This window comes from Dipodomys spectabilis, unplaced genomic scaffold (assembly GCF_019054845.1).
Source record: "Dipodomys spectabilis isolate Male_0828 unplaced genomic scaffold, ASM1905484v1 ptg000234l, whole genome shotgun sequence".
Taxonomy (NCBI): domain Eukaryota; kingdom Metazoa; phylum Chordata; class Mammalia; order Rodentia; family Heteromyidae; genus Dipodomys; species Dipodomys spectabilis.
In genome coordinates, this window is record NW_024870911.1 from 11,791,993 (window position 1) to 11,817,883 (window position 25,891).

The 25,891-nt window shown below is 38.3% G+C and overlaps 1 protein-coding gene across 1 annotated transcript in view; it reads left to right on the top strand.

Moving 5' to 3' along the window:
• Positions 1–7,748, top strand: part of Wif1 (WNT inhibitory factor 1) — a 61,167-nt gene extending 53,419 nt beyond the window's left edge. The window contains exons 8-10 of the mRNA XM_042698962.1: positions 872–967; positions 2,560–2,655; positions 6,928–7,748. Of these exons, the coding sequence (XP_042554896.1) occupies positions 872–967; positions 2,560–2,655; positions 6,928–7,049 (314 nt within the window). The 3' untranslated portion in view covers positions 7,050–7,748. The remainder of the gene's footprint in view (positions 1–871; positions 968–2,559; positions 2,656–6,927) is intronic.
• The last annotated feature ends 18,143 nt before the right edge of the window (positions 7,749–25,891 follow it).

A 25,891-nucleotide genomic window follows, 5' to 3' on the forward strand; every position in this document is an offset into this window, starting at 1 on the left:
GTTTATATATGGATACAGGTTGACCCATTGTAACAATGAGATGTACAAGACACTGTTGAACATCGAACTTTACAATTTAGGCCCAGGGGGAGGAGGGGAACAGGGGAGTGTAGTTGTGGAAGTGGGAGGGAAGGAATGGTAGGGGAAAACAAATGCTTGATAAGAAATGTACTCATTACCTTGCTCATGTAACTATAACCCTTCTGTACAGTATTTTCACAAAAAAAACTTATTAAAAACAAATTAAATTATATCAAAAAATAAAAATAAGAATAAAATGTCTCTGTGAGCTTAATTAGATTTATTGGCCCTTAGGTAATAGTCTCTCTAGGCTGATTCAGTATTCCATCATCTAGTAGATAAAACTTGGCTGCAAAACTTTTCAGGGAAGTTGATACTAAAGACATGTGGTTTCCAGTTTTTAAAAACCATCAGATCATGAGGTTTGGCCAAACCTAATGCTAGATACATCTCTATAGATACGTATCATATATCTCTATATATGTGGACTACATCAAGAGATATGTGTTGATTTATAGATAGAAATATCTAGATATGTATCAAGATAGGTAGATAGGTAGGCAGATAGATAGATAGACAGACAGACAGACAGACAGATAGATAGATCACACAAGATAATACTTTTACTTATAATTTAGGATAGATATGTAGATATGGATAGATATATAAGAAATAGTATTACATTGTGTGTTCCCAAGAGAAAAGTCAAGCCATACAAAAGCCATAACAGGCCTAAAATAGTGGTGTATGACTGCTATGTGACCTCTCAAAGCCGTGTGACTCCTTAGAAATATGTACTTACCTCTGAAAGAAGCATTGAATTCCTTGCTTTTTTGCTTTCCTATTATAGGCAAATGCCCACAACCCTGTCGAAATGGAGGTAAATGCATAGGTAAAAGCAAATGCAAGTGCTCCAAAGGTTATCAAGGAGACCTCTGTTCTAAGCGTAAGTACCACACACATACCATCAGTCAGTCTGGAGTATGTGGTAATTTGAATTAATGTCCAATTGCTAATGATAGTCCATGCCCATCTACATAGGGTCCATTTTTACTGCATATTGCCTTAATTATCACAGTTGAGTTTTCTTTAGTAATGTATTTGTTTCCTTTAGGTAGCCCAAAGATGCTATAGGGAATCCATATACATACATAAAAATTTACATACATACACCCACACAACTAGATATTTTGTTTTGTGTTTGCCTTATCTAATTGAAGTTAGATTGTCTTAAAGAAAATAAAATTCTACTGCCTAGCAGTTTCTAAATCCTACTGGAGTCTTTTGGGAATAAGAAATCTTGGACATGTAGTTTTATATCACTCAAGACTTTTCCAAGGAGTCCCAAACTGCCATTGAGCTGGAGATTGACTTAAGAAAAAGAAAAATTGCTAGGTCATAGGGGAGCTCTATGTGGAGTCTTTTGAGGAACCCACTTTTGGGCATTTACCCGAATGATCACAAACAAGACCATACTAAAGCTACCAGCACAACTATGTTTATTGCAACATTATTTACCATAGCTAAGATATGGAACCAACCCAGATGCCCCTCAGTAGATGAATGGATCAAGAAAATGTGCTATATATACACAATGGAATTCTATGCCTCCATCAGAAAGAATGACATTTCCCCATTTGTTAGGAAATGGAAAGACCTGGAGAAAATTATTTTAAGTGAAGTAAGCCAGGCCCAAAGAAACATAGGTCCCATGGTTTCCCTAATTTGTAATAACTAGTATATGTCCGAGACAAGCAGAAACAGTCAGATAAGTTGATGTTAGGTGAAATGAACCCCTAGATAAGGACTCAAATGTTTTTTTCCTTCTTGCTATTGTTACTAACATATTTATAAGATGATTTCTTTGTTGCTTTGTATGTCCCTCCCCCATAGTATAACCCCTGCTTTCACTGTATTTGATGTTGGTATAATTTGTGGAGGGAAAGGGAAAAACCAAATTTTTTAAAATAGGGATACAGGTGGACCCATTGCAACAATGAGATGTACAAGACATTATGTCAAAAATGAACTTTACAATTTTGGCACGGGGTGGGGGGGGGTAGGGTGGGGGGAATGAGGGTGGACAGTAGGAAAGGGGGGAGATAGGAAGGGATGGTAAGGGGAAACAAAGGAGGAGGCAACAATGCCTGATAAGAAATGTACTCAGTACCTTGCCCATGTAAGTGTAACTCCTCTGTATGGTATTTTCACAATAAAAAATACAATACAGTACAAAACAACAACAACAACAAAGAAAAATTGGACTTGGGGTGCTAGGGATGGGAGAATTGGAGGGGAGGGAAAGGGGGAGAAAAATGAGGGAGCGGGTTCGACAAAAAAATATACTCACTAGCTTACTTATGTAACTGTAACCCCTCTGTACATCACCATGACAATAAAATTTTTAAAAAAAGAAAAGAAAAAAATTGGGGGAATGAAACCAAAACGAACTCAATTCTAAAGAACTACAGGTAAAGTAGCTGTGTGATTCTGTTGAAAAAGCAAAGCTCAGGAAACATTGACCTCTTCTGTTTCCAGCTGTTTGTGAGCCTGGCTGTGGTGCCCATGGAACCTGCCATGAACCCAACAAATGCCAGTGTCGAGAAGGTTGGCATGGAAGACACTGCAATAAAAGTGAGTGGGAAGCCATCCAAGGGGCCAGCCTAACTCAGACCATTTGCCATGTCACCCACAGCAGTTTCACCAGCACTGTAAAATATCACCACAGATATTTTCTAGATTAAGTTAGTAACTCAGGTTGATTTGATAACACCATATGTTAAAAAGGTTCCTCTAAAAATTCTAAATTGATTATAGATCCAGAATGTATGATCACTGATTTTAAAAATTAAGACTTACCAACTTACATATAAAACATGACTTTTACTTTTTAAAATCTTTCAATGGGATTGTAATAATAGTGTTTTAAAATAATAGTGTTTTAAAAAGAGATCTTTGGAGGGAAAGAAATAGGCTATGAAGCTTTCTATGGAAGAGATGTTACAATGAAATTGCACTTTTTTTTTCAAACATAGTGGTTACCAAGTATAAAATAGCTATAGTGATAAACCACTTGACTATTATATATGTGAAATGAAGTCAGTATTGACTGGTGTCTTCCATGCACTTAATAAGAAGCTAGGCATGGGTGACATATCAATTAACAGGAAGAAAGGCCTTTACTTATGTAGTTCCCATTCCTCTAAGGGGTAGCCAAGTAGCATGTGAGCATAACAGCACAATTTTCATGCCTGTGGCAGCTGGAAGTCAGCAGTGTATAGGGTCCACTATCTATTACGCTTTGAGGAAGGGAACATTTCATTCATGCAACAGAAGTCCACCTTGTGCTTGAGTATGTTGCTCAAAAATAGTGGATACAGATTTACCTATCCGACTATGTCAGATCTATATTAGTGGCCTCCAAAGAGTGGTGTAAGAAGCTTAGTGAGTATGAATATTATTAGTTCTGATGCCAAAGAGTCATACTATTTTTTCTTTTTTTCACCATTTATTAAGTGTTTTTAAGAGTTTAATTATATATATTTACATGTAAAGATATTTGACATAGAACTATTTGATTGAAATCTTTCAAATGTCTGTACCTATTTTACAATATTCACATATTATTGTTATAAATTTACATATATATGCATATTGGTTTTAAGATATGTGTGCAGATGGCCTAGGCTACACTAAGCCACTGATTTCTTTCTTTTTTACCCAGCGGATTGGCTGGATGGCTGATGATATGGGCTTCATTCTGTGGGAACAAGCTCCTCACTAATTCCTATGGGTGGATGGTATACCCAATAGAACATAGTTTTGAAGAAATCTGTGGACTAAAAGTCATATGTGAGCCTATCAGTTTGTTTTCCTTTTCCTTTTTCCTCTTTTGGGGGGAGGGGAGAGGGAAACAAGCTCAAGGTCTTGATTTTGCTAGGCAATCATTCTACTATTTGAGCTACTCCCCTAGGGCCTAATGCTTTTTTTTTTTTTTTTTTTTTTTTAAGATTTGTCAATATTGTGGTATATTATCATTCATATTTACAATATATATATTTATTCTTAACACAGTTAAGAATGTTCTACAAATGTAATTTGACATATTATTTCCCCCTTCACCTTCTAATACAAGTATTTTTAATTTCAAAAACATTCTTAGGAAATACATTCTTGAATAATTACAGTTTCTTTATATAATAATATTAGCACTGTCAACCAATCTCTTATTGTTGAATATTTAAATCATTTCCATTCCTTAAATATCATAAATAACATTAAAATGCATATTATATGAGAATGTTTATAGTAGCTTTCTGAGTAATAGCAAGAAAAGGAAAACAGCCTCCAAACCAATGAAAGAATAAGCAAGGTAGATTCTATACAATGGAATACTACGCAACAATGTAAACAAACAAATTTCTGATAACTAAATGAATCTTAAAAATGTTTTGAGTAAATGATACCAGACACACAAAATGACATACTGTGTGGTTTTTTTTAAAAAAGTAATTTCAATCTCTTTATTATTTTCTATTTTGAGACATAGCTTTCAAATACTTTATTTCTTTAGACATTATTTCTAGTTTCTTGATTTCTTTTAAACATATTTTTCATAGATGACTCTTTGTCCTGTAAAGTCATCCACACGATCAATAGAAACTATCCCTAAAAAGGGCCTAATGCTTTTTGCCTCTGGCTGGCCTCCAACAGTAATTCCCCTGCCTCACCTATGGGAGAGCTGTGATTATAGTTGTGAACCACTAACCTCGGCCTAGGAGACTAATCATTTCTAGAGTCATTTTTGTGAAGAATAGGCAAATCTTTTATGCCATCCTCAACTGGACACAAGCTCCAAGAATCAAAGTAATTATCACAAGTCCTTGGAGCCTAGGGTTGATTGGAAGTCATACTATATATGCCAGCAGTCCGTACATCCCAGTTGTGAGTAACACATCTGGTTTAGTTGTCACCAAGAGTGATGAGAGGTTGGCATTGTTCCCACTGATGAAGACATTCAGCCACTCTTCCACAAAAAGGCAAGTTAGAGGGCCTCCTATAATAGACCAATAAGGGAATGAAGTTCTCAGGCCTACAGCATCCAAATAACACCCCACTGGAGACCACATGTTTAATCTGCCATCAGAGTACCTCCTTAAATAAGACATTGTGTGCCACGAAGATGTCTAGTTCTGTATTCAAATGCAAGTGTGTTCCCCCCCCCCCAAAGCCACCCAGCTGCTTTATACATAATAGAATCAAGAGGAAAGAATGGGGCATATATTGACTAGAGGGAGGTGACAAGGAAGCTGTGAGGCACGGAACAGACTCCTAGTGGGGTGACATGTTGGGAGGTCCCCGGCACCAAGGCGTCATAGTGGGGAAGAGAATCCTGCAGATCGACATCCTGCTTAGGCTTTCCCTCACCAGCAGGCAGGGTGGGGCTTCATGGGTGGCACATCAAGCGGCATGGTAGGGATTTACTACAGAGCTTTGTTGGCTCATGTTTTGACCATTCCATGAGCTACTAGCTTACATACTCACAATTCAAAGGAACACATTCAAGAACAAAGTATTCTGTTCTCAGTAGTGAAACCGTATACTTGCATTTAAAAACCACAAGAAACAAACAAGATGACAAACTTGACTGGGATGCAAAGGAACATTGAAACAAACATTATTTTGTAATTAATTTTCATTTATTTTTATTAGCATATATTCATTACATAAAGGGATTTCACTGTGGTAGTTTCAAACATCCATATGATGTACTTCATAATCAAATTCATCCCATCTATTATTCTTACTTATCCTCCCACCTTTTCAATAGTTTTTTTTTTTTTTTTAATGAATGACATTATTCTGTTTCAAACATGCATATGAAGCGCTTTGTTAGATCAAGACAATCAGCTTTAGGAAATAAAAAATGAACCATACTCCAAGCACTGTTACAAGTTCACAAGTAGAAGGAAGGGAGATCTTAAATAGTATAACTCACTATTAGATTCCACTTATACTAAGCTATAAATGGATAGATACAGTCTGTGAGCACAATTCACAAATCCCATTGACAAGGAGTCAGATCAGATCACAAGGTCTTTAATTCTTCTAAAATTTATTTTTGTGTAAGTGACATAGCATACTGGATCTTATGATCTATAATATGAATAGTGGATGGGATCAACATAATTGAGGCTGATTGTATGATGTAATGAAAAAGGCCAGTGATAAAATGTAGGATTAGTGGAAACCTCAGCAGAAAATCCTTACCCACCCTTGGGTGATAAACATCCATCTTCTATTCAATCCCATTGATCCAACGTCTACACTAAGAATTTCTATGTTTTCACCATAAAAAACTTATTTAAAAAAAAGAATTTCTATATACTGTGTACCAGTAGCTCCTGACTGTAATAATAGCTACCTAGGAGGCTGAGATATGAGGCTTGAAGTTCAAAGCCAGGCAGGAAAGTCCATGAGATTCTTCTCTCCAGTAAAGCACCAGAAATCCAGATGTAGAGATGTGGCTCCAGTGTTTAGAGCATCAGCCTTGAGTGAAATAGCCTAGCAAGAAGGTGAGGCCCCAAGTTGAAGCCCAGGTAACAATGCATGCACACGTGCACGCGCGTGTGCTCACGCGCACACACACACACACACACACACACACACCAGTTTTCATATAGCCAAAACATTTAATGAGTTCAGTGGGAGGCAGATTTGCTAGGTTTTTGTTAACAGAGCTCTTGAGTTTGCCACGTTTCTTAATTCAGGTAGCCTTTTGTGGTCACTGTGGTCTTCCACCCCAGGTTAAAAAGGGAAAATGGACTTCATTTGAATGGTTAATGAAGAATCTAAAGAGCTTGTTTTTGTAGTTTCATTTCTTTTAAGCTGTGAATAATTTTGCAGGGTATGGAGTCAGCCTCATGCATGCCCTGAGGCCAGCAGGCGCCCGGCTTGGGCAGCACACGCCTTCACTTAAAAAGACCGAGGAGCGGCAGGATCCACCTGAATCCAATTATATCTGGTGAACTCCCGCATCTGAAACGTTTTAAGTTACACCAAGTTCATAGCCTTCGTTAACCTTTCATGTGCTAAAGGTTCAAATAATGTTCATTACACTTAAGAATACTGGCCTGAATTTTATTAGCTTCATTATAAATCACCGAGCTGATATTTACTCTTCCTTTTAAGTTTTCTAAGTATGTCTATAGCATGGTGGTATAGATTTTCTCCTTTTAGTCCTTTAGGACAGATTTTTGTATTATGTCAGTTGATCAGGTTAAAATTTTTGTCTTTTCAGTGTGTAGTTGGAAGATATTTGCAAAATTACAATGGGGCTGGAAAACATTAGAGGGGTTAAATTGGGCAAAAGTCACAAATGTTTGCATTAGACAGGTAGTGCTGAAATTACAGAATTTCAAGTGTTATTGTCATTTATTTAGATACTTGTCACATTTTAACAATTGCTCTTATTTTTAAACTCTCATACAATATATTTTGACCTGACGATTATAGCAGAGAGATCACTATTAAAATGAAATTACACTGTTGTGGTGGCACTTAAACAATATAATATATTGTAAACACAATGAAATAAGGAATATAATGTATGAAGTTTTTGCATTGGCTTGAAGCAATATAATATATTGTAAACAAAACACAGCTCTTACATAATAAACATTTTATACTGTTTGTATGTATAAAATAAAGGTTACTGCTTTAATTTTCTCAGTGTTGGGTGGAATAGTCTATGAATTCTTGCTATCATATGACAGTGAAGTTGGTTGCAGTTTTCAGGGTAGTTAATAGTTTTTAGTAAATAGAAAAGATAAGACATTCTGTTTCCCAACCCTGCCATTGTCCCTGTCTTTCCAGCCTTGTTCTTCCTTCCCAGCCCTTCATCTCCACTCAAGCCAGGCCATACGACATTCTCTTGTAACTGCCTTTGTTGACATATCCCACCATTTCTTTTCAAGTCTTCTCAGGCTAAAATATTAAGTATTTGTTTTCATTTTCAGCTAATATAACTGAATACCTAAGACTGGGTGATTTATAAAAGAAATAAATTTGGTTACTGTTCAGAGGCTGAAGAGTGCATGATCATGAGGATGAAGCACTTGAGTAAGGGCCATCATATTATATTCACACATGGTAGAAGACCGAAAGACAAGAGAGTATAAGAGCATGAGAGCAAGATGGAGCTTAACAGTCCACTTTTAGGACAACTAACCAACTCCTGCATTGACAACATTAATCCATTCATGTGTGCCCAGCCTATATGACCCTGTCACTGCTTATAAGGCCCCACCTCCCAACAATGTTGTATTGGGAATTACTCTTTATTATTTAACTTATTGATCCCAAATACTTTTCATTAGTTATTTTATTATCCTATGATGCAAATATTATTGTGCCTTTTTATAGGATCTGGAAATCTAGGATTAGAAATCGTAATTTACCCAAGATCACACATAAGGGAAGGGCTTGAAGCTATGTTTTCTGACTTTAAAATGTCAATATTGTTCTTTCCTGCCTTGCATTTTCTTAGTAGATTACAAAACTCTATATCCTAAAGATTAATTTTTCAACATGTACTATTCATTTTGCCAAGGTAATTAGAGACTTTCTAAATAATTGAATATCAATGGGATGTTTTGTGCTAGGATGAGGCATGACCAGCTGTGTGACCTAAGGAAATGCAGCATGGGTGAGAAGTGGGCAAGGAAGCAGAATGGATGTATCTTTTGTGATGGTAATGGAGTATAGTGACCTTTCTTCTTTAGCTGTCTGGACCACAGTGTCAATCTGTGGTCTCACAGACTTGGCAAAGCACATATGGAGCCAGAACCAAGTTGGGGAACCAACTAATTTACTCCAATTTTTTTGCTAGAAATACATCAAATGTAGAGTGCTTACTTCATTCTATATGCTCTAGTTATATTGCTTAATGAATGACATAGAATGGCATCCATTCTATGATACATATTTATCTAAGTTGCCCCTTTCCAAATCATTTCAATTACATGGTCCATTAAAAATTTGTAAAAAAGTAGTCCTCCTTATAACCACTGTTTATTTACAAGGACAACAGTATTGATTTGTGCATTATAGTTGCCAGAAATGTTAAAAGGAAGAGAGAAATACGAGTTGACACTCTAATATCCTATCATGTACTCAAAAGACAGTTTTATGTACACCCTGAAGTGCACACACAGCTCACAGGATGCCTCAGGTAAAGGTGGAGAGATAATGGGATCTGAAATGGCTTTAGGAACAGAGAGGAGAGTGTGTACTGAAAGCAGATTTCAGGGCTAAGCAGGGGACCAGATGACCAGGTGGATGTGGGGTTCAGAATAGGGAAGTACTGAAACAGTGACATAATAACTGAGACAGGAAACAAACAGGACAGACAAGCAAATGATAGGTTTGAGGATGTTGAGTTTAACATGCCTTTGGGACATCTTACCAAATGCCTGATAGACCATAAGAAGTACATTTAGTGGTTTAAGGCCAATAATTCGTTCATTATTAGTCATATGATACATGAATAACACTAATTATATATTGAATCACTTTAAATAAAAATACACATTGAGCTTTATTTAGAGAGATGTTGTATTAGCCACTTATATGTCATTGAATTTTTAGGTTCTATATATAGTTGACATTCTTTGCTTCTTTTCTGTTGTTGTTTATTTATGGAGAAGTATGGCCTTTATTATTTGGCAAATTGAGCATGGATTCTGCCCTTAGCCACCAGATGCATTATGAATCTTCATCCAAAATATTCATTAATTTATGTAAGATCATAACCGTGGAAGCCAGCTTGTAAAACAAATGCCAATAATTGCTATTTTATGAGATTTGGAATCAGTCTTGTTACTTTATGTGGTTTATAAGGAAAAAAGAGATTGGTGGAAGAAAAGGTATTTTCATAAGACATCTCTATGAAATATTGAAGTCAGTGGGTGCCTCTGGCTCACATCTGCAATCCTAGCTACTCAGGAGGCTGAGATCTAAGGATTGTGGTTTGAAGCCAACACAAGCAGGAAAGTCCAAGAAGACTCTTATCTCCAATAAACTACTCAGAAGAAGCTGGAAGTGGTGCTGTGGCTCAAGTGGTAGGGCACTAACTTTGGGCACAAAGAGGCTCAGGGATAAACCCAAGCCCTGAGTTCAAGCCCAGGACCAGCCAAAAAAATAAGTAAAAGTACTAAGAAGTCAAGATAGTTTGAAAAGATGTACACTATTTGACACAATAAGATATGCAGAAAAGTGAGGTAGAAGGAAATAAAATTAAGAGTCAAGAGAGTATGAGCCAAGGAGTAAGAAAATGAGCCAAGGAGTAAGCTTAGCAAAAGGTGTACAGACCTTGCACACCTGTGAGAGATGGACCATACATTTGGCTCTAAGCTGTGCTCCAACCACCTCAGAGAGAGAGCCATACCTGTTTATGGGCTCCAAACATCATAAGCACAACACAAATGAATTGCTCAGAAGTTCAACCACACAAGCTTCTCCCATTAGAGCTGGATGAAGGTGACTTTTGGGGTGGCATCACTTTAAGATAACCATCTTTGAAAACATCAATTTCCTGTTTATTTGTGCTGGAATAGCATGAATCGGTGAATAAGAATGGCTGGTGACCGGATTTAGCTTCTCATCCACTATTTCAGATCATTTGTTTCTGGCTCTCAAAGTCTTCTCCACTTAGCAAACCAAAACTCAGTTAAGTCCAGTCACCCTACTCCAAGGGAAGTTTATTGAACATTCTGTTACTTGAATGTATTTTTTGGAATTCTTACCATCATCCCAAGTGGCTTTTCAAGATGTACCCTTCAACGATAAACAGTATATTCTTTGTAAAAGAGTATACACATTTTCCCCATCTCCATCCAGGGCCAGTGGTCCTTAAGATACCATTTTAGTTTGATATCCTAAGCATAACTCCAAATGAGCTAGTCTTTAAGTGAGCTTCATCTCCCATGGGCTCTCATGAAGATGTCAGTGCTCATTACTTCATGTGAGACAGACAGAAATCATAGAATCAACTGTTTCTTTTCATATTCTTCCAGAAGGCACAAATCTTCACCATCAAGTCCAGTTTAATACAAGCATTTCTATTCATGGTAGAATTGGGAAAAAGAATGCAGTGGTGAAGTAAGTAATTTTTAAATTGGTAAATCAGAAATGTGGCTGTTCCAAAAGAATTTCTATTGAATATCAGTTCTCAGGCTGCTGTGGTGGCTTTTGTTTGTTCCAGAGCTGAGGACCAAGTTTAAACCTACCAAATGCTAAGAAGAGCAAAAGCTTTTTGTATTTTTATTTTTTTAATTTTTAATTTTGATTTATATATTTTTATTGTAAAAAGTTTACAGAAGGGTTGCAATTACATGAGTAAGGTAATAAATACATTTCCTATCGAGCATTGTTACCTCCTCCTTTGTTTTTCCTCTACCATCCCTTCCCTCCCCATCTCCCCAATGCCCCCCTCCCCCCGCCACATGTTGTAAAGTTTGTTTTCAACATAGTGTCTTGTACAACTCATTGTTACAATGGGTCAACCTGTATCCTTGTTTCAGCATTTCCTTATTTCCCTTCTCTTCCCCGAATTAGAAAAATGTTATATACAAGATGCAGGGCACCAATGTCAAATACAGTGAAAACAGGGGTTATACCATGGGGGAAGAACATACAAGAGAAACAAAAAAATCACATAGCACATTTTAGATATGTTAAAAGCAATAGCAAGAAAGATAAAACAAGTTGTGTCGCTATCTTGGGGTTCATTTCACTTAATATCATTTTATATGGTCATATGTACATAGCTTTTGCCCTTTTCTGCTTGTCCTAGGCTTATACTAGTTATTGCAAATAAGGGAAACCATGGGATCTATGTTTCTTTGGGCCTGGCTTACTTCACTTAATGTAATTTTTCCAAGGCTTTCCATTTCCTAACAAATGGGACAATGTCATTCTTTCTGATGGAGGCATAGAATTCCATTGTGTATATATACCACATTTTCTTGATTCATTCATCTACTGAGGGGCATCTGGGTTGGTTCCATATCTGAGCTATGGTAAATAATGCTGCAATAAACATAGCTGTGCTGGTAGCTTCAGTATAGACTTGTTTGTGATCATTTGGGTAAATGCCCAAAAGTGGGATCGCTGGGTCATAGGGGAGCTCTATGTGGAGTCTTTTGAGGAACCTCCATACTGCTTTCCAAAGTGGTTGAACAAGTTTACACTCCCACCAACAATGCAGTAGGGGTCCCTTCTGTCCAGATCCCCTCCAGCATCTGTTGTTATTAGAGTTCTTGATTATAGCCATTCTAACTGGGGTGGTGGAATCTCAATGTTGTTTTGATTTGCATTTCTTTTATGGCTAGAGAAGTTGAGCATTTCTTCATGTGTTTACTGGCCATTCTTATTTCCTCTTCAGAGAAGTTTCTCTTTAAGTCTTTAGCCCACTTATTTATCGGGCATTTGTTTCTTGGAGGATTTGTTGTTGGGGGATTTAGTTTTTTGAGTTCTAAGCATATTTTAGATATGAGACCCTTGTCCGTTGTATGGCTAGTGAAGATCTTCTTCCAATCTGTGGGCTTTCTATTGATCTTGCTAGCTATGTCCTTTGCCATGCAGAAGCTCTGCAATTTCATGCAATCCCTTTGTCCAACCTTTCTTTAATTTGTTGTGTTTCTGGGTCTTTATTAAGAAAATTTTTGCCTGTGCCAATGAGTCCTAGAGTTTCTCCTATTCCTTCTTGTAATATTTTCAGGGTGTCTGCTTTAACATTCCAACCTCTTTCTTCAACGAAATAGAAGAAGCAACCGAAAAATTAATATGGAACAATAAAAGACCCTGAATAGCAAAAACAATCCTTAATAGAATGAACAGGAATATCAATACCAAATTTCAAACTCTATTACAAAGGCATAGTAATCAAAACAGTTTGGTACTGCAACAAGAACAGACCTAAGGACCAATGGAATAGAACTGAAGACCCAGAAATGAACCTACAGACCTATAGCCACCTAATCTTCAATAAGGGAGCTAAATAAAATAGAATGGAAGAAAGACAGCGTCTTCAGTAAATGGTACTGCCAAAATTGGTTAGTTACCTGTAGAAAACTAAAGTTAGATCCTTATATATCACCCTGCACCAGAATCAACTCCAAATGGATCAAAGACCTCGAAGTCAAAGCATATGCTTTTCCACTGAGCTGAATCCCACTAAAGCCACTGGCATAACCTTGTTTATTGCAGCATTGATTATGATAGCCAAGATGTGTAATCAGCCCATATTCCCCTCAGTGGATGAATGGATCAAGAAAATGTGGTATATATAGACAATGTAATTCCACTCATCCATTGGAAAAATACTATTGTGCCATTTGTAAGGAAATGGGAGGACTTGGAAAAATTATATTAAGTAAGCCAGGCCCAGAGAAAAACAGCTTGCATGGTTTTCCTCATTTGTAGGAGCTAGAATGTGCCTATAAATTTATAAGTAAACACATTGGGTAGTGTACAAGCAGTTATAAATGAATTAACTTAAGTATAATGGACTCTATGGAGAGTGCAAATAGTATAATTCTTTAGAAAGACTAAGTTAAAGGCCACCAAATAAGTACCAGGAAATGGGTATTTACAAGATGGGGAGGGCCAAGAGGAGAGGAATAGAAGAATGAACGGGGGAAGGGAATAGAAGGCAGGCAAGAATACATTGTATATACCACAGAACTGAGGAAAATAAGGGAAAGGGTGAGTCAAAGGGGGCGAATATGTTGGAAGGATGACATAAATTAAAATGCATTGTGTACATAAATTGCTAAGTGGCAAAAAATTCAATGCATGACCTAAAAAATAAGAAAAGTAAGAGAAGGGATGGGGTGAGAATGTTGAAAGGGGTAATACTGATCAAGAAGCATTGTATTCATAAACTGCTTTGTTGAATGTCAACTCCTTTGTACATCTACTCAATGATTATAAAAATATTCAAAACAAAAAAAGAATTTCCAAAGGCCATTATGAAGAAAGGAGGGAAAAAAGAAAACATGGCTATCCAATGAAAAGAGTTTGTCACAATAATCCTTAGGCCATTTATGCAACTGGTGCAAATATAAAAATTTAATAAGTACATCAAATAAATGTCCACCATATGGCTCAACATTAAAAAATAGAACTCCTACACAGGAAACTGACACCATAAAACAAAATACTCAGGTGTTTTGTGAGATGTTTTTAAAAATGTTTTAAAAATCTTAATGCAAACTCCAAATGTAAATTGATTTTGCACCTGTACACTGGTGTATTGTTGATAAGCATTAAAGATTAGAAATAAAAAATTAATGTTTATTAAGACTTTGCACTGCATGATTTTTGTTTTCCTGCACAACATATTAACCTTTCTGATCTTGTTCAGCTGCTAAACTCAATTGACATTTCTTGGAATTCCAAGCCAGTGACAGGTTCATGGCTGGCAATAAAATGCCACTGAGTTGATAGATAATCCACAGAGGGACCATTGAAAACTGACTTTATGCAAAATGAATCCGCTTTCTGCTCTACAGGATATGACAATAGGTATTCTTTTGTTGAGCATTGTCCTGGAGCTAGATCTGGAGCTATCATTAGCAGAGAAGAGAAAAAGGAAAAAGAAAAAGCAGAGACTTTGGGACCAAATATGTAATTTGAGAGGTCAAGAGCAAAATGAAAATAGAGGGGTTCAAAGCTTATTAGGAATTTAAGCATAGTGATAACAGAGCATTGTGCCAGGCAGGTCATTCTTTTTTACATAGAACCCTGAAAAACCACACAAGTCACACACCACTGAGGTCAGCCCATAAGAAACAAGTTCTTATGCCCATGTACAGGGTGAGCATCCCCAACCCCCAAATTCTAAATATTCCCAGAATCCCAATAATTCCAGAAACTTTTGGAGCATCAGCATGAGGTCCTAATTGAAAAATCTCATACGTGACCTCATGTGACACATCTCAACCAGCACACTAAATACATTGCACAAAATTACCTCAGGGCTGGTGTGGTAGTGCATACCGGAAATCTTGCTAATTGGGAGGCAAGACCCTTTTTCAGGGTGGGTATATAAGGTGTATATAAAGAATTAGCTTGCTTACTTGCTTGCATGCTTGCTTTTTCTTTCTTTCCCTCTTTCTCTCTTTTTCTCTCTCTCTGTTTCCCTTCCTTTCCCTTCCTTCCTACCTCTCTCCCTCCCTCCCTCTATCCTCTATTCCTTCCTTCCTTCCTTCCTTCCTTCCTTCCTTCCTTCCTTCCTTCCTTCTTTCCTTCCTTCTTTTTTGGTCAGGGCTTAAATTCAGGGCCTAGGTGCTGTCCCTGAGCTCCTTTTGCTCAAGGCTAGTGCTCTACCACTTTGAACCACAGCCCAACTTCCTGTTTTCTGGTGATTAAGTGGAGATAGGAATCTCACATACTTTCCCACCCAGGTTGGCATCAAACCAAGATCCTCAGATCTCAGCTTCCTCTCTAGCTAGGATTACAGGCCTGAGCCACCAGCATCCAGCTAAAACATGAATTTCATAATTAGACTTGAGTTCCAACTCCATGATATCATATTGTATCTCTCCTAAAATCCAAAAATCAATCTGGAATCTGGAACCCTCTGGTCCCATGCATTTGGAATAAGGATTAATGAACCTTGGCAAGGGGATTTAGACAAAATGGTAAACATCTTTTTCTGCTTAGGTGCTGGCCAAGTGAACTGTTCCTCACTTTCATGACTGACTCTAGTAAGCTAATCTTCAGAATGGAAGAATCATTTGCCATCAAACATATTAAGTCAGTTTGCCACTGCTGAATTTCTTCTGAATTAACATCACAAACACAAATGAATCATCACAAACACAAAAATTAGGAAGGAACATAGGGGGAAAACTAAGGGAGGCAATCTATTTGCTTTATGTTTCATTTCAGTCAAATTCTTTGAACCTCAGTTTTTGCTTCAGAATAAAAAATTGTTATGTTTAAGTTCATAGCTCACAAGGGAAAGATATTTTCGTCATTCTGTGAACAATCCACTGTAATGAGAGAGAGAGAGAAACAGACAGAGAGAGAGAGAGTAAGAGGAAGGGAGAGGGAGAGAGGGAGGAGGGATCATTTTAGGGTTCTTCTAATTTATGGTTGCTGTTCTTTATTAAAAGACAGAAACACAGAAACCTGGCTGAGCTGAGATGTCATGCCCGTGACAAAAAATAAGTTTATCCCATAGAAATTTAATTCAATGAGGAGCTATATGACACTTTCCAGAAACCCTCAAACAAATGTTCCCAACATCCCAATTAGTTTTGCCTCACTTCAGGGAACACCCAGGACTAAAAAGCAAGTCTGTGAAGATGACTCTTTGCTAAAAGTTTACATTTGAGGCTAAAACACAGCCTAACAGATTTGGGTAAGGAGCAAACGCTGCCTTCCAGGTGCAAAGCCAGTCCATGGGCACTTGGTCCACAGGACACCTGGTTAAATACAGAGTCCTTTGGCTTGTGTCACCTGAGTTAAACCCCAAGTAGTCTACTGGAGTTCCAAAGCTGTTTCGCTTCCAGTTATTTGGATATTTTGCCCTGGCTTGTTTATTTGGATTACATACTAAACCAAAACCAGACTGAGGAGGCAGCTTCAGCGTAACAAACAGAGGTGAGCCTTAGGCTGCAGCCACCCTGGCTCCATGTGGGAGCCACCCTTGAAATGACAATGAGAACATAGGTTATTCCATGACACATCGACCTGATGTAAGCCACTAACAATGTACCAAAAGAAATTATTGTGGCAGCATGCCTTGAAAAGCATAACCTTTGAAACAGACCATCAGGTTGAAATTGAAATAAGTTGGAGCTTCCAATGCTAGGCCAAATGTCCACCAAGGCTTTTACATGAATGCCAAACCAAGGTCGATGTTCCACCAACATGCATGATTGAGACTCCTGGCAGACAAGAGCAGGAGGGTAGTTAATAAAGTGAATTTCTGCTAACAAACCTTATTCCAACCCAAAAGTAGCATTCAAAACTTTGTAGAGAAATGTTCTGTGGAAATTTTCATTCACAGCAGATCTGCGATAGGATTTAGTAAATCTTAGGGGAGGGTGAGAGTTTGCTAAAGATAACAAAACAGTCTAGAAGCAATATCAGCCCTGGTGTGGAGATTACAAAATTGTGTCATAAAGAACATGTACTCACCAAAATGGTTACAGAAATTAGGTCTTAATAGAAGTTAGATGTTGAAATAGAAATAGGATTTGGGGGTCAAATATAACTAGAAGTTGAGTCATATTAAATCAGTGGATGTCTAGGGGCCCTTTTCAGGGCCCATGTTACATGACTACGTGAGTCTCCTATGCATCTATAAGAAAGGAATGGTGTGCAACTTTCTCCAAACTTCTTTGGACAAAGACACTCTCTCCCTAAGTATTTCCAAGAATAAAATTCCCACATGGTACTCTTTGGGGAGCACACCTCTAGTTAAGTAGTTTGAAGTAGTCCCTGAAATCAAATCATTAGCATACATTTTCCTGCAGAATTTCATCTTCTGTATGTTTGAAGCTAATCCAAGAATAACTGAAACTTGCAATTTATCACACAAATAATTTCCAGTTTAAATTGTAATTTGTTTACTTTTCCTCTATGTATTCCAAAAGAAATTGATCGGCTTTGTTCATTTAGTGAAGTATTAGAAAGCACCTTATTACAAATGCTTTTACACTTTGGAGAGAAACTTACAACTACAGAGTTAGTTTCCTTCACAAAAGAATAAATAGATCAGCATAATGAATTTATTTCCAGCGTATTTGTGTGAGTCCTTTGTACAGCACATGACCAAACGTCTGAGAAAACAATTGAAAAGGTGAAAGAGTTATTGTTGGCTCATGGCTTCAGAGATCTCAGCCCACGATCAGCTGACTCCATTGTTACAAGCCTAAAGGGAAACTGCAAAATCATGAAGGAAGGGTATGGGGAGGAAAGCTGCTCACCTCATAGAAGCTAGGAACAAGAGAGAAAGGGAGAGAAAGACAGAAGAGAGAGACAAAAGAAGAAGAGGAGGAGAAGAAGAGGAGAAAGAGAGGAGAAAGAGGAAGAAAGAGGTGGGAGAAAGGGAGAAGAGGAGAAAGAGAGGAGAGAGAGAGAGAGAGTCCAAAGATGGACAAAAGTATACCCTTAGTAACCTCTTCTTACCTATTTGGCCTCATCTCCTAATAGTCCAGCCAGTTACAAACTTAAGCAATGGATTAGTCCATTCACGAGTTCAGCATCCACATGATCCAGTAACCTCTCAATAGCTCCACCAGTTGAAGATCAAGCCTTAAACACATGAGCATTTTGGGGAGTCATTCATAGCCAAACTATAGCAATATTTAAATAACATCCAGCAGTAAAGGAACTATTGAATCATAGGTAAAGCACTTTTTTTTCCCTTTTTTTTTCCAGTTCTGGGCTTGAACTCAGGGCCTGAGCATTATCAAACCAAGGGCTTTGTGCATGCTAGGCAAATACTCTACTGCTAGCCAAATTCCCAGCATTTCTTTCTTTTTTGGAGGTGGGGAGGCATAGGTCATGGGGTTTGAACTCTGGGCCTAGGCGCTGTCCCTGAGCTCTTCAGCTCAAGGTGAGCGCTCTACCACTTGAGCCACAGTGACACTTCCTGTTTTCTGGTGGTGAATTGGAGATAAGCGTCTCACAGACTTTCCTGCCGGGGCTGGCTTTGAGCTGCAATCCTCAGATCTCAGCTTCCTGAGTAGCTAGGATTACAGGCGTGAGCCACCAGTGTCCAGCTGCCTTTGAAATGTGTTTCTGGTAATTTCATAAATTCTAGTCTCCATGTTGCTTTTTGGAATATTACTCAACTTTAAATTGAGGACAAAAACGTTGGACAGAAATTGAAATTAAAGAAAAAGAGTAGGGATTATAGTTTACTAGGAGGAATAATAGCCTGGTAATAAAAAGATGCAACCTTTAGTTCTTCCACTCACTAGCATCTTGTCCAATATGCTGAAAATGATGAGATGTGCTCCTATATGTCTCTCTCTTTGAATTTCTTCCCCTAAAATTTAGTCCCCAGCTTGTAAATGAATAGACAAAATATGGTATAGCCAAACAATGGAGGAAAAGTAAAAAAAAAATTCTGGGTTGGGCTTTAGAAATAAATGTACTTCATACTAAATAAAAGAAGATAGATAGATAGGTAGGTAGATAGATAGATAGATAGATAGATAGATAGATAGATAGATAGATAGATAGATAGATAGATAGATAGATGTATCGTGTGTGTGTGTGTGTGTGTGTGTGTGTGTGTGTGAGTCTATTTATCTTGGGCACTGGTGGCTCACACCTGTAATCCTAGCTACTTGGGAGGCTGAGGTCTGAGAATTGACTGAAGCCAGCACAGGAAGAAAATTTCACTAGACTCAATCTCCAAAATACCCAGCAAAAGACAGTCTGGAGAAATGGCTCAAGTAGTAGAGCACCATCCAAACAAGTAAGCTGAGCAAGCACAAGTCCATGAGTTCAAATCCCAGTACTGGCAAAAAAAAGAAATAACACTTAAGTAAATTTTAAAAAGTAAATTTATATATGTATATATGTGTGTATACGTGTGTGTGTGTGTGTGTGTGTGTGTATCAGAAAGGACAAAGCTACAAAAACAGAAAGCAGATTACCTGGGGCTGGAGTGTAGGGGTGAAAGGAAGATTGGAATTTGGCTGAAAATTGGTGTAAAATGTTTACTGTTTCAAAACTGGATTTTAGTGGTGATTGCAACTATTTAATAAGCTTACATGTTTATCATGGTATGCAAATTATACTTCAACTGAGTTATTTCTTTTTCTTGGGGGGAGGGTCCAGTTGTGGGGCCTGAACTCTGGGCCTGGGCGCTGTCCCTCAGCTCTTCAGCTCAAGGCTAGCACTCTACCACTTGAGCCACAGCGCCACTTCTGGCTTTTTTTTCTTTTTGCTTATGTGGTGCTGAGGAATCGAACCCAGGACCTCAGGCATGCAAGGCAAGCGCTCTACCACTGAGCCACCTTCCCAGCCCATAACTGAGTTATGTCTAAGCAAACAATAATGATCACCTAAGCTAAAGTGAGTGATGCAAAATTTGCAGGAAAGATATGAATTTGGAACGTAATGTGTGGTGTATGTGTTGGTCACAGCTAAGATATTGTTATATTTGAATGCTATTGAAAAAGAAAACTATCAGATTTCATGGGCTGGCAGACAGGTACAGAAGGAAAAATCATCTTTCCAGGAGGGTAGCAGGCAAAGTTGGTTCCAGTCTGAAGCACACCCCTCTACAGACGTACTGATCACTCTCCCTTGTCCTGCAGCCTCAAGGATCAAGATTCCTGTGTCCCTTAGACACTGAGCCTAACTTGCCCCAGGGTGAGTGACATCAAAGCATATGAACCCTTTCCTTTACCTCTACACAGTTTCCAATAAGGTTGCTGAGGGGCTACCCAGTAAGGGAGGCTCTGGGAAATGTCATCTCTTAACATACTGCCTAGACTATGGTAGGTACTAATTAAATACTTTGCAGATGGTATGATCCCATATCCAACGTTCCCTAAAGACTCCACCCCAAAACTCATAAAGCTGACAAATACCTTTGGCAAAGAAGCAGGATATAAAATGAACTCACATATAGGAAAGCTATGTAATAATAATAATAATAATAAATTAGACAGGACCCTAAACATTAACATACAATGAGACCAAAGGAGGGTACTCTTAGAAGAGGAACACAAAGTGTGGGCTGGGAAGGTGGCTCAGTGGTAGAGCGCTTGCCTTGCATGCCTGAGGTCCTGGGTTCGATTCCTCAGCACCACATAAGCAAAAAGAAAAAAGAAGCCGGAAGTGGCACTGTGGCTCAAGTGGTAGAGTGCTAGCCTTGAGCTGAAGAGCTGAGGGACAGCGCCCAGGCCCAGAGTTCAGGCCCCAGGACCGGACCACCCCACCCCCCCAAAAAAGAAGAGGAACACAAAGTGCAATGCCTATGCACATCTGCTCGTATAATATTTATCAAAATGAACTCAAGGAAATGGAAACAAAAGGCTTTTTTCTTCATTGTTATTTTTATTTTTTTTTCTTCTTGTCTTGTTTATTCATTTATCTGTCTTTGGGTGGGTAAAGGGGGCACAGAAATGGAGGGACAAGGGGTGAACAAATGCAGCAGTGGTACTCACTACTCGCTAGATACTGTTAAAAATGAACTATACAACTTGTGGGTGGGATGGGAGGGAAAAACTGGGAGAGAGCAAGGGAAGGAGTGGCATTGTCCAAAAAGAAATGTACTCATGACCTGGCATGTAATTGTAACCCCTCTGTATATCACCCGCATAATAACAATTTTAAAAAGAAAAAAGTTAACCCACAAACCAGAAGCTTTTTTGTAGACCAGCAATGAGCAGATGGAGAGGGAAAGGAGGAGAACAATTCCATTCACAATAATCTAAAAAACAAACAACCTAGGAATGAAACTAACCAAGGGGGTAAAAGACCTCTATAATAAAAATTATAAAACTTTGAAGGAAGGAATGAGGTAGAAAGAGCTCCCATGTTTATGGATTGGCAGAATTAATATTGTGAAAATGGCCAAACTTCCAAGGGCAAGCTATAACACCCATTAATTTGATTAATGCAAAACCCAATATCATTCTTCACACAGAGAAAAAAAAAACAATCATATGGAACCACAAAAGGCCCTGAATAGCTAAGCCAATTCTGAACCAAAAGATGATAGATAGATAGACAGACAGACAGACAGATAGACAGACAGAGACAGCTAAAAGTGAAGTAGATAAAAACTGTAAGAAAAGACTTCAAATATAAAATGGTTTTAAGTAAGTCATTAAATGACAGATGACTTTAATTTTTTTGCATTTTTGTGTATTTCTAATTTTATCTGATATTTTATTTTTTATACTCAGAACAAAACAATAAATATAATTTTTAAACCTACCACAACGACATAATATTCTTTCTGCTTTCTATAGTGAAATGTCAGGAAATGTATCCATCTGTCAAAATTATTTGTTTCTCTCTGGGTTCAGCGTACATGGAAGGTACTTGATATTCATTGACTGAACTTAGCAGCGAGCAGCCTGCAATTCATCAGTTTGACTGTCACCAGTAGTTCAATAAATCCATTGGAATCACTACAGAAGAATTTCTAATGGGATCATGGAAACAATTTGGCTGGTAGAAAACAAATGATTAAAAAGTCATTACATTATCTACACAGGCAGGAGAAGAATTGCCTAATTTAACCACGAAAGTCACTACAAAAGACCAAAATAATTACAGTCTAAGTGGATGCTCAAAATAAGAGAATCATTTGATTTTAATGATACCTTGAGAGAAAATTAGGAGTGCAGGCTGGCTTTGCCAGAATCGCGTAAAACAGCTCATTAGCACCCTCATTGGCCTCAATTGACGACACATTCCTCTCCCCGGCGCCCAGTCCCCCTCATGGGAGCCCCTACTCGTTAATTTCATTTTGGTGTCTGGGTCTAATGTCTTCAAATGCTGGAGGCTCAGTGAAGGCAAGCCAGGGGACAGGTTTCCCATCTCCTTGTAAGTTCCTATAAGGCTCAATCTGTAGCAGCATCTCACCCTTGGGTAGCCAAGAACCTGTGGACCGCCAGAAAAATGTGGAAATTTAGTCTATGAGGCATGTGGGCTGATGAACAATTACAACAACAGCAACAACAAATAAGTCTTGTAAGGGAAACAAGAGTGAGATTCCCCGCAACATTTGAAGAGTTCTCTAAAATGTGCTTTTCTTTCCTAAAGTAGTCTACTATTTCCCAAGGATCCAAGGAGTGCCTTCAAGTCTTGTATTTCTTAGCAAGGATGGATGCAACAAAATTATTGTTCATTTATTTATTTACATAACGTTTGAGTTCTCACCACCGCCTGACTTTGAAGACAGAGTCACTGCATTAAGAAGCAATTAGTTTAATGTCGGAGTTAGAATCTTTTCTGTTAAAGCAGGTGCTTGACATAGCACAACCAAGTTAAGGATAGCCACCATCTTATAAGAAGCTATTTGAGTCTAAGCCATATCCTGTTATAAGAATAGTTATTCTAGGGCTAGAAATATGGCTCAAGTAGGAGAGTACCAGTTGAGTAAGATTTTTTTTTTCTGACATGTTTCTGCTTTGACCATATGTCCTGGTTTGGGTTGCTTGTTCTGATAAACTTGTAAATAACCCCTTTCAAATTAGCCAATTGTGAGCCTAAGTTCTGACCAATCTTAGCAAAGGGCAGTAAGGCCTAGGGATAAAACCTGGGTGGACTGCCTGCCAAGCAGGCTTGCTTACTCTGCCTCCTGTCAATGGCATGCCCTGCTGCAGAAGTAGAATCTGGCATTGCCAAGTTCCCTTTGAGTTGGTGTTCTTATTCCTATGTGACACCCCAATATCCAGACATTTCCAACAGCAAGAGGGAAGGCAGGTAATCCTGCACTTTGTGGAATAGCTGTGTGAAGAGGGTACTTGTTTCTTGCCTGAGCCATGGTGAAGAAAGATCCTGCCTTCTGCAGGGAACACCTCAAGTTCATTCTGAAAGACATCAGACAGGTGAGGGAAAAGGCAATGGGAGTGGCAACACACACACACACACACACACACACACACACACACACACACACACACAATTAAAAATAAACCTAAGATTGCTGGTGCTTATTGTTAGAGTGTTGTTGTGTTTTTGTGAAAAACAGCTTTTGCGTCTAATGTTATATTCAATTCATGTTACCCATGAAATTCTTCCAGTGCATTCTTTTGAGTAGAAAGTCTTATACTTCAAAGGGTTTAATCTAGGGTTTTAGCCAAAGTAGAATTATTTCACAATTTTTTCTAACAACTAGGATTTTATAATTGCAGTTAATTGAAGTAGACAATAATAAACTTTTATAATAAATTCATTTTTTGTGTGGAGGGGGAGCAGAGTTGGGGTTTGAACTCAGGGCTGTGTACTGACCAGGCAGGAATTCTTCTAATGGCACCACAGCCCCAGCTTTTTGCATTAAGTATGTTTTAAATAGGGTCTCACATTTATTCCCAGATCTGCCTGGATCAACATCCTCTAATATCTCTTACATAGCTGGCATGACAGGCACAAGCCAACACCTCAGCTTTTATTGGTTGAAATGTAGTGTTGAGAAGTTTTTTGCCTGGGCAGGCTTTGAACCACAATCCTCCTGATCTCTGCTTCCCCAGTACTAAGTGGCATGAAGCACCATCCACTGATTCTCCTGATTTGAAGATGCAAACCAAAGCCAGATTCTTCTGCTAATAGTACTGGAATTATTGCCACAAATGTTATTGTCCTCAAGCAATATTGATTAGCCAGGCTTGCTTAAAATAGAAATCAAACTGACATGGTAAATATTTTTTTTCTGGAAGATAAGACAAGTAATCAGACTCTTTATTGGTCTGAAAAGATTTCTTACCTATAAATTAAAAATATGAATGTGCCAACTAAATCAAATAGAATAAGCTTATAAAACAAGTATGATAAAGACATTTCTATGAGTCAAAATGAAAGAGAAATCTCTTCTTTCAATCTGTTTTCCATTCTTTTTTAGAATTTTCCATTTTAATTTTAAAGGTGATATACAGAGAGGTCATAATTACGTAAGTCAGATAAAGACTTTCTATTTTAGACAATGTCACCCCATCCCTCTCTCCCAGTTTTCTGTTTTCCATTCTTATCTCTTCCTTTTCCTCGCTGAATAATTGAGTCCCCTATGAGGGAGAGACCCAGGTAGACTTCCACACCAGCAGTGGGAAGAGAAGGAAGCTTAAGTGTAGCAGCCTAAGCATAGCAGCCTAAGCATTATGAAAAGGGGTCCATGCATAGACAGGCAGCAGTGTGAAGAGGCTGTCCAGATGAGGGTGGCCTGCAGTGATAATTGTGGCAAAAGCAGAAGGTATTTTCACAGGAGGACACACCCCAGTTCATGATGTCCAAGTCTATGTAGGGCTAAGAGGGCATCATCACATGAGATGGCCCAGAGATGGTGGCAGAACCCATGTGAACGGTGAGCAAGCAGCACAGGTAGTCACAGAAGGATAGTAGCCATCTTAGGAACAGGAATGAAGTAGATAAGAATGATCTGCTGTGAACAGGGTGATGGGTAAAATAAGCAAATGCACACACACAAAAAAAATGGAAGTCGCCTTTCACTGGCAGAGAGCAAAATTGCAAATATGAACCATTATGAGAAACTCAAATGAGATTTTCAGATCTCAGCCTCCTGAGTAGCAAGGATCACAGGTATGAGCCACTGGCACCCAGTACAATCAGTTTAATCTATAACAGAATACCTGGGAATATTAGGATTTCTGGCTACTCTCTCTACACCGTGGGTGAGAAACTACCAACTGCCAAAACAATTCTTTTGGATCTCCTGAGAGCAGCTGGGCCTTTCTATTTCCTTCTCTGCGCCGTGCCCCAACACCCAACTGTGGAGCATAGGCCCATTTGTTATTAGTGATGGTTTCTCCAGGCTTGACAACTTATCCTGTGCTTAACTTAAAACACAAAGGGCTAGACACCTGTCTGTCAAGTTTCTTTGCCAGAATAATATGCTGAGATGCTTTCACCAGCTGACATCTGTAAGTGATGCATGTTCAGTGGTATCTTGTTTAGAAGCCAACATTTCTAAAAGACAATGACAGATGGTTGGATCCAAGATGCCAGAGAAAAGCAATTCTCTTTTGTCTCCGTTGACCACATGTTTATTAATTATTTATTGGGACAAACTGAATGACGGTGTCTCCTCTAAATGTATACATTGAAATCCAAACCAGTTTGATGGTGTTAGCAGGTGACACCT